Below are 10,000 nucleotides of genomic sequence, written 5' to 3' on the forward strand. Positions count from 1 at the left end.
TTTGCTTAACACCTAACAGGCAAATTTTGAGCCTTGAGTTTTATCCAAAGGCTGTTTTTTTTTTTTTTTTTCAGTGTAAGTTTTGGTTAGGGTTAGGGTTAGGGTCACGGTCCGCCGTTACTCACGTTCAAACCTGACCGATTAGCCCTCAGAGGGTTGGATCTAGGGAAAATGACGTCATTTACTGACAGCATGTAAACGCAATTTATTACATATGCAAAACACGGGTTTCAATGTCTGAACGCCCGAAACTCCCGTGCTGCATATAAATTCAGCCGCATGCACACGCATTGCAATCTTAAACTACTGAGTCTTTGAGGTCATGTTCTCCTCGACCCAGCTCTGTCAAGATTTTAAAGTTAGTAATGGCGTACCAATAAATAACAAAATTCAATTTAAAATAAACAGGTGTCTTTTTAAAATCATAACTTAAAACTAAGATCACTTAGTTTTTAGTTAACATTGTTTTGAAATCCAAAGGAGTCGCAGTAGCACTTTAACGAGATCTATTTGGCGCGTCTTGCAGTAAAATTGTCACGGGTCGTGGGTAAATTGTCGCTGGTCCAGAAGATAGGAAACATTAATAATTGCACTTTTATTTTACAAACGTATACCACTTCAACGTTTTCAATAACAATAACAATAACAGCAACAATAGCTTGAAAATTTACGTAAGCTTAATTTTAAGATTTTCGTTTATATAAATGCACGTAAATTGTCGTGATTGATCCCGCAGAAAATGGGAAAAAAGAACTTAAGTTTTATTTCACAAAAGTACACCACTTCAATGATTTCAATAACTAACAATAGCTTGAAAATTTCACTTATGCTTAAATTAAATAATTGCTGATTGTTTTTTTTTTCTTTTACCGTGATATATTTTGGTTTAAGGCCCAGCCAAACGATAAATGTTGGAAGATCCAACACGTTGATTGCATGTTGGACAGTCCAACATGTTGAAAATTAGGGGGTGGCCAAACGATACCAAACACCATTCAACATGTTTGATCAAACTGATGAGACGCATTGGGTTGTGGGTAAGGACATCTCCCAGCGTACACCACGTTGTAACATCTACGGATGTTTGCAACATGTCGAAGATTAAAGAGAAATTTAAACGTTGTTTATCAGTGTTATTGGTGCTTGACGAGCTGGAAGAAACCGAGGATAGAGCAAGTAAACGAGGTAAAACAAGAGAATGGATCCAAAGACGACAAGAGAGTGGTTATTTTACCAATATTGTTGGAGAACTAGCAGACGAAGACACGCCACGGATACATCAAGTTCCTCCTCGATCGAAGCCAATATACTCGTTCTCTCTTGTCTTTCAGGTGGTAGTCGGCACAAAAAACACCCCATAAGAATCTATTCCCATCCAATAGGTCGATCAAGCGGTCAGTTTCCTCGTCGCTCCAACGTGTTGCTTTTTGTTTTGGTGTTTTCTTGCTAGAAGTTTGATCGATATTCTGTGCTGCTTCCTCGCTCGCTGACATTTTCAAACTACACCGACGCAAGCAAAGTGTCTATGGTACCGACTAAATTTGCAGTCACAATGCGCGTGCGCGCATGCAACATGTTGTTGAGACTGGCCAAACGAACAAAACCTCACGCATCCAACATGAGAACAAAGGAAATGTTGCACGATGTTGGATTAAATGTTTGATACTTCATCAAACATGTTCCAACATCATCCAACGTGTTGAGTGGTCATCAAACACGGTGACCAAACGATAAAATGTTGGTTTACCCAACATGTTGGATCGTCCAACATTTATCGTTTGGCCGGGCCTTAGACACTTCATAAATAGTTTTGCTTTTAAAAAGTAAAACAGAAGACATTAAAACAAAAAAAAAAGACAACAAAGCCGCGAAGTTTAGACCCATCCAACCCCGAATTTTTACTAGTTAGCAGTATCACAAAGGCAAACCATTACCTTTTAAAGCTGCTATTGTGAGGCCCGTAAATGAACTGTCCGTTCTGATTCTATCCGGTAGTTTTATTTTTTTTTTAAATTAGTCCAATATGGGGCAGGTGTATTATGCATTGCTGTTTCGGACAAAAATAAAAGGTTGTTTCTGTGGCGAGATCCTGTTCGTAAGGAACTATAAAGCGCTTTAACGATGAAGGTCAATTCGTCTTCATTTTGATCAGTTCTACAAGCCCTGCATCTTGGTGCTGGCCCTCTTTTCTTTTTTGTCTTTTTTTTTTCTTTCTGCGAGGATCATTTGAAAAAATTTCCTGTATAGTTTCATTTCTAGTTTTGTTGGTGCCCTCTTTGTACATCAGGTTTTGCGGAATAACAGAGTATGAATTTCCAACAGCAGACAAGGCCTCGTTATTAGTAAAAAAAAAAAAAAAAAGAAAGCTGCTCCAACACATTACTGTTCTCTGACAGTCGACATAAGTTTATTTAATTCCATATTATATGTTTACATAATTCTTTCCAGAATTGTTCACGAAATCTGCACAGTCACAGTTATGACTTGTTATGATTAGAATTATTCTAAGATTCATTACGTATGTGATGTAGGATTTTTGAATGGCTGAGGAGGAGTCCGTGGATTTTCATTTTAGGTTTTTCTTCTCTCGCTTTGTCTTTTGTAGTCTATCGATAAAGGTTTTACTACGAACTCCTTAATTAGTCGGTATCTACCTTCTTGTGGTCTGGCACCCTTTGTTGTTTGACTTGTACTAGAATTGTGGAGATTCTAGGGGTCTGGGATTCGTGGCGCATCTTGGTCTTGAGAGATGATGCATGGTCTTCGTCACAAAGATCCTCTGTGATCAGGTCCTTTCCAAGCAGTTTAGCCCGGTGGATCTGATCTCTTATGGCTTTATTTTGTTTTTCTTGAAGAGATGGGCCCGTTGTATATTTGCCCCTTCCTTGTGCCACTCATTATATTGCTATTGTTGCTGAAAACGTTGAAGTGGTGTACTTTTGTAAAACTAGACACTTTATGAGCGTACACTGGGTTCCCTGTGGCACGTTAAGCCCGAAGGAGGGGGTTCGGCTAACCACAGGAGTTTGATCGTGAGGTCTGTCCAAAGGTAGAGATTTTGATCGTACGTGATATCTCACAGGGTAGCGATTTTGATCGTACGAAGGACATTTGAATTTTTTTGACGGAAATGTCAAAATCTCCACCCCACAGTTCAAACCCTTTTCGGAAGAACCTTGAACGTGACTACCAAAGCACAAAAGAGACAACAAGCGTTTTTCAAATATTTCTTCACTGTCACATTTCCAAAAACAAGCTGCCAACACACTCCGTGTCAAAAACACAACTAAATAAATTTCCCAGCAGTGCTCAGTATCAAACCCTTTATTGAAAAACCCTTTCCTTGAATAATGAGGCAAAAAAATGGGCAGCAAGCTTTCTTTTACATAATTTTTGACAAACAACAATTAGTGAAATTTCCAATTGTTACCGGAGGACTGTACAGAATTGAGTACAAATAAATATAAATAGCCAGACAACAAAGATCACAGCCTCACTTAAGTTGTCATTGTTAAACCCATAAGTAACGAAAGATTGTCGTCGAAGTCCATTACTCGTCGCTTTGAAGATTCTAGATATTTATTTTTCACCGCCTGTCTTCAATTTCCGATTGACTTTCCATTGTTTAGCTCCATAAGGGTATATATATATTTTTTTAAGATCGACTAAAACGCCATTCGGGTTACAATGACGTTCGATGCCATTGCAGGTTAAGTTTAAAATTCTACTGTGTCCACCCCCGCTAGTACCCCCACAAACTTACCAAACATACGCAAAGAAGACTCTACACGCAAAGACACTACTTTGCAGGGGAGGAACAGGAAAGACTTTTCATGACACGGAAAAAAAAAGAAAAAAAGAGAAATATTTCTCATTTTCCGACTGGGAACCCAGTGATAAAAGTTCAATTATTTATTTTTTCTATCTCCTGGACCCGCGACAATTTATAACGGACCCACAACAATTTGTACCGAACGCGCAACAACTAACCCGCGACACGCGCAAATTAGACTCTCTCCTCATAACGTTTCGGATCTCTCACCGTTTGTGCCAGAAAACCAGAGAACAGATACTATGTTTGCTTACCTCTTGCTTCTGCCGCAGATTTCTTGAAGGAGACTTGCAACACGCTAGTGCAATGGCAAACGCTCTTGGTCAATCGAACCCCTGGCTGTGTCACGAGCCAAGAATGGATGTCTAATTTAAGAGTTCAAAGTTCTGTACTATCAGAAACTCACAGCATGCGCTATACCTTGACTATGTTAATTTTGCAGATATTATTGACATTCAATCTCTTGCTGATGGATAAAATTAATCCGTAGCAGTTTCCTTTAGACAAGCCGCCACTAAAAATATATTTCCTTCACAATGAATACATTGATAACCAGGACAAAGGCAACCCATTTTTTTTTTACCAGTGAGGATCAGCAATTCAATATATTTTCCTAGAAAGTTCACAGCCAGTTACATGAAAATATGCTGAACGTCCCAGCCAGCTCGATTACTTCTTCCAGAGCGACTTTTTTGACAAGCGGCCCGGCTTGGTACTACTGTAACAACTACATGTGCAACAAAAACGCCTGTAGGTGGCTAATAGTATTGAAAATTTGCAGTCTAAATGTGGAACTAATTGAAACTAAAGTAATCTTTTTTTTCATTATTTCTTATATCTCCAACGCGCGCTAAACACTTAACCTAACAAGAGTAGCCCGATGACTTTTAAAAGTTATAAGTGTGTGATCATTTCAAACTGCATATGTCTTAAACAGGGTGGCTCAGTGGTTATCAACCGTGCATTCCACGTCTGCGACCTGGCCCCGAGATCGTATGTGAGCTGAGTTTCAGTCGATCTCAACCTGACTCTGAGGGTTTTTCTCCAGGGAGTCCGGTTTTCCTTCCTCAACAAAAATCGACTCCCAGCCTGGCTGTGGTGCTGTGCACCGAGGTCGAGCCGCGCCTTTTGCAATTCAGTCTCCGACTGCGAGCAAGGGCATTTAGCAGGTCAGGGGTCAACTTTCAGAAAAATCTTCAAGATTCCATTCAAATCTCGGAAACTCCAAAAGAGAAATTCGGATGTTCATTTCAGGCTAGCAGATACCAGTCACGCGTGACATAGCTCCTTAACTGCTTGGGACCGTACTGGGGAATATCTGCGCTCTGTCGTTTTTGTGGGGAGCCTCTGCGCTCGATCAGTACTTTCACGGAAGTTCGGACCAATATTCCCCAGTACGGCCCTGGCGCTCGGTTAGTATGAGGTAGGTAAATAGACCACTTTCGATATATTAAAATTCAGTCCGAAACAAAGGGCATCATCTCGAGGCTCTGGGGAATAGATATGAGGATTTGTATGAGTTTATTCCCTAGAGCCTCGAGATGATGCCTTTTGTTTCGGACTGAATTTTGATATATCGAAAGTGGGCTATTTAACCTGTTTTACTCGCAGACTTGAGACTAGTAGGAGGAACTAAGAGGAGCGAAGGACGAGTGGAAATATATCACAATGGCGTCTGGGGAACAGTTTGTGATGACGAATGGGATATAAAAGATGCTCAAGTTGTTTGTCGCGCACTTGGGTTCTTCTCTGCCATCGCTGCTCCACACCGAGCTCGTTTTGGGCAAGGTAGCAGTACAATATGGCTGGACGATGTAGACTGTGCGGGATTCGAGCGCTCTTTAAAAGATTGTGGGAACCGTGGATGGGGTACACACAACTGTGCTCACACTGAAGATGCGTCAGTCGAGTGTTCAGGTAAGTAAAAACCAGCAGCAGCGCTACATTTTATTTAATAGGCCGGGGCCTCGCTTATTCTGACACAGGGAGCATAGGAGTTCTATTTGACGGAAGCAGAATTGGCTTGTTTTCACAATTTCTGCAGGCACCTTTTGACAAATCCAGTTAGATATATAGACATATAAAAATGGATTTGCCAAAAGATGCTATATATATATATATATATATATATATATATATATATATATATATATATATATATATATATCTACATGTTTTTCATTCGCTATAATTAATCAGTTGATTAACGGGATGGGTTTCATTTCTTCATTCTACGGTCTATATAAATAAGCCTGCATCATTAACTTGATCCCTCTGATTAGCTGATGCCTAAGTTGGTGTTTGCCTGTGAATCGTTAGTCGATCCTTAGGTTTAAGGCTATGAAGGGGTTTAGGCTTTCCCATCCCACCCGTGAAAGAATCCCGGGATACTCACGATAGGCAATTCACTGTCTCGATAGCTGCGTTGCCAGCGTGGTTGTCCTGATGGTGTAGTGGTCATCACACCCTAGCGGTGTTCAGGGGGACGTGGGTTCAAATCCCGCTCAGGGCAATTCTTCATGTTTTTCATTCGCTATAATTAATCAGTTGATTAACGGGATGGGTTTCATTTCTTCATTCTACGGTCTATATAAATAAGCCTGCATCATTAACTTGATCCCTCTGATTAGCTGATGCCTAAGTTGGTGTTTGCCTGTGAATCGTTAGTCGATCCTTAGGTTTAAGGCTATGAAGGGGTTTAGGCTTTCCCATCCCACCCGTGAAAGAATCCCGGGATACTCACGATAGGCCAATTCACTGTCTCGATAGCTGCGTTGCCAGCGTGGTTGTCCTGATGGTGTAGTGGTCATCACACCCTACCGGTGTTCAGGGGGACGTGGGTTCAAATCCCGCTCAGGGCAATTCTTCATGTTTTTCATTCGCTATAATTAATCAGTTGATTAACGGGATGGGTTTCATTTCTTCATTCTACGGGGTATATATATATATATATATATATATATATATATATATATACAATTTATGGGTTTCATTTCTTCATTCTACGGGGTATATATATATATATATATATATATATTATATATATATAATATATATATATATATATATATATACAATTTATACCGGACGCGCAACAATTAACCCGCGAAACGCGCCAATTAGACTCTCTCCTCATAATGTTGCGGATCTCTCACCGTTTGTGCCAGGAAACCAGAGAACAGATACTAGGTTTGCTTACCTCTTGCGTCTGCCGCAGATTTCTTCAAAGAGACTTGAAACCCGCTAGTGCAACGGCAAACGCTCTTGGTCAATCGAACCCCTGGCTGTGTCACGAGTAAAGAACGGATGTCTAATTTAAGAGTTCAAAGTTTTGTACTATCAGAAACTCACAGCATGCGCTATACCTTAACTATGTTAATTTAGCAGATATGATTGACATTCAATCTCTTGCTGATGGATAAAATTAATCCGTAGCAGTTTCCTTTAGACAAGCCGCCACTAAAAATATATTTCCTTGACTTAAATACGTTGATAACAACGACAAAGGCAAACGATTCTTTTTTACCAGTGAGGATCAGCAATTCAATATGCTTTCCTAGCAAGTTCACAGCCAGTTACGTGAAAATATGCTGAACGTCCCAGCCAGCTCGATTACTTCTTCCAGAGCGACTTTTTTGACAAGCGGCCCGGCTTGGTACTACTGTAACAACTACATGTGCAACAAAAACGCCTGTAGGTGGCTAATAGTATTGAAAATTTGCAGTCTAAATGTGGAACAAATTGAAACTAAAGTAATATTTTTTTCAATATTTCTTATATCTCCAACGCGCGCTAAACACTTAAGCTAACAAGAGTAGCCCGATGATTTTAAAAAGTTATAAGTGTGCGAACATTTCAAACTGCATATGTCTTAAACAGGATGGGTTAGTGGTCATTCCTCATCTGCGACCCGGGTTCAACTCTCGGCCCCGAGATCGTATGTGAGCTGAGTTTCAGTCGATCTCAACCTGACTTCGAGAGTTTTTCTCCAGGGAGTCCGGTTTTTTTTTCCTCAACAAAAATCGACTCCCAGCCTGGCTGTGGTGCTGTGCACCGAGGTCGAGCCGCGCCTTTTGCAATTCAGTCTCCGACTGCGAGTAAGGGCATTTAGCAGGTCAGGGGTCAACTTTCAGAAAAATCTTCAAGATTCCATTCAAATCTCGGAAACTCCAAAAGAGAAATTCGGATGTTCATTTCAGGCTAGCAGATACCAGTCACGCGTGACATAGCTCCTTAACTGCTTGGGACCGTACTGGGGAATATCTGCGCTCTGTCGTTTTTGTGGGGAGCCTCTGCGCTCGATCAGTACTTTCACGGAAGTTCGGACCAATATTCCCCAGTACGGCCCTGGCGCTCGGTTAGTATGAGGTAGGTAAATAGACCACTTTCGATATATTAAAATTCAGTCCGAAACAAAGGGCATCATCTCGAGGCTCTGGGGAATAGATATGAGGATTTGTATGAGTTTATTCCCTAGAGCCTCGAGATGATGCCTTTTGTTTCGGACTGAATTTTGACTTATCGAAAGTGGGTTATTTAACCTGTTTTACTCGCAGACTTGAGACTAGTAGGAGGAACTAAGAGGAGCGAAGGACGAGTGGAAATATATCACAATGGCGTCTGGGGAACAGTTTGTGATGACGAATGGGATATAAAAGATGCTCAAGTTGTTTGTCGCGCACTTGGGTTCTTCTCTGCCATCGCTGCTCCACACCGAGCTCGTTTTGGGCAAGGTAGCAGTACAATATGGCTGGACGATGTAGACTGTGCGGGATTCGAGCGCTCTTTAAAAGATTGTGGGAACCGTGGATGGGGTACACACAACTGTGCTCACACTGAAGATGCGTCAGTCGAGTGTTCAAGTAAGTAAAAACCAGCAGCAGCGCTACATTTTATTTAATAGGCCGGGGCCTCGCTTATTCTGACACAGGGAGCATAGGAGGTCTATTTGACCGTTTTTTCCAGTTAAATTAACCGTACGAATCGATCTTGTTGATTTGAATCACCGTATGTGATCAAACCACAAACAAACGATCGTGTCACGCTGCTGTGACCGCTGCTGTTGAGGAGGCAGTTCCGCCCAGTGGTTAGGGCGCTTGCCTTGAGATCCGGAGATCTCGGGTTCAAGACCTGCTCTGACCACTCGTTGAATTTGTTCCTGGTAGTCCCTGGTTGAACTTCCCAGCTGCACTTGTAAATAGCCAACTGGTTTGCCTCCGACCAGTTGGGATTCTTAACAGTTTTAGTTGTTGTGTTCTGTTGTTTCGTTGATAGTGTTTCATTGGCCCTGAAAATGGCCGGGGAGCAGTTAATTTAGTATGTATTGTATTGTATTGTATTGTATTGTATTGTATTTTATTGTATTGTATTGTATTGTAATCCTATCCGCGCAACGAGAGCCGCATACAATAATGCCTGTGGGTTGGTCACATGTGGTCACTTAACAGTATAGAAATCGACAAGGAATGAAAGCGATTTCGGTCTTTTTTTATGTTAATTTTTACCATCGTGAATGCAGCAGCCGGTTATCATGATCATGACTCGGTAACACGTCTTATCGGGCAAATTACATATTTTTATAATTCCCCCGGCATTGTCAAAATATGTAAAAAGTATGAAATATTTTTAAAATACCATCGTTAAAACTTGGAAAGCATCTGTTTACTGGTTTTCATTGGAATCAACATAGTTTTAATGGCGAAAAACTAGTCTACGATCGCACCTAACCATATGGTTTCTTTATGGCAGAAGGCTGTAGCTGGTAACAAACTTAAGAAAATTTGTTTGTGTAAAAAAAATGTTTTTTTTTTCCGTGAATCATGAAATGGTCTTTTTATTGTCTGTAAGATGTAAAACGGTCATTTTATTTTCCTTATTCGGCATTAGGTGCTTTTACTCCTAGAGCTTAACGCCTATATCTTCTTAATCAACGAAGGTTACAGTTATATTCCTTTGTATAGCTTTCAGCGATCTGGATCGAGGAGAAAGCGACGTCATTTACTCACTTTCTTAAATTTTGGGCTCTCGGGTTTTAAAATTCGTGCTATGCGTACTAAGTAAGCCGCGTTCACACACTGCACTTTTAAGCTGAGGGTAAATGACCTCACTTTCTGTTCATATCGAAATAAGAGGTAAAATTATTTTAGATGTAGAATTGTGTAGTTGTTT

At 40.7% G+C, this 10,000-nt stretch overlaps 1 protein-coding gene across 1 annotated transcript in view; it reads left to right on the top strand.

The window, feature by feature from the left end:
- The first annotated feature begins 1,091 nt into the window (after nt 1-1,091).
- The window catches only part of LOC137989112 (scavenger receptor cysteine-rich domain-containing group B protein-like), a 10,597-nt gene continuing 1,688 nt past the window's right edge, over nt 1,092-10,000 (top strand). The window contains exons 1-3 of the mRNA XM_068834989.1: nt 1,092-1,185; nt 5,444-5,749; nt 8,389-8,694. Of these exons, the coding sequence (XP_068691090.1) occupies nt 1,092-1,185; nt 5,444-5,749; nt 8,389-8,694 (706 nt within the window). The remainder of the gene's footprint in view (nt 1,186-5,443; nt 5,750-8,388; nt 8,695-10,000) is intronic.

This window comes from Montipora foliosa, unplaced genomic scaffold (genome assembly GCF_036669935.1).
Source record: "Montipora foliosa isolate CH-2021 unplaced genomic scaffold, ASM3666993v2 scaffold_440, whole genome shotgun sequence".
NCBI classification, from domain to species: Eukaryota; Metazoa; Cnidaria; class Anthozoa; order Scleractinia; family Acroporidae; genus Montipora; species Montipora foliosa.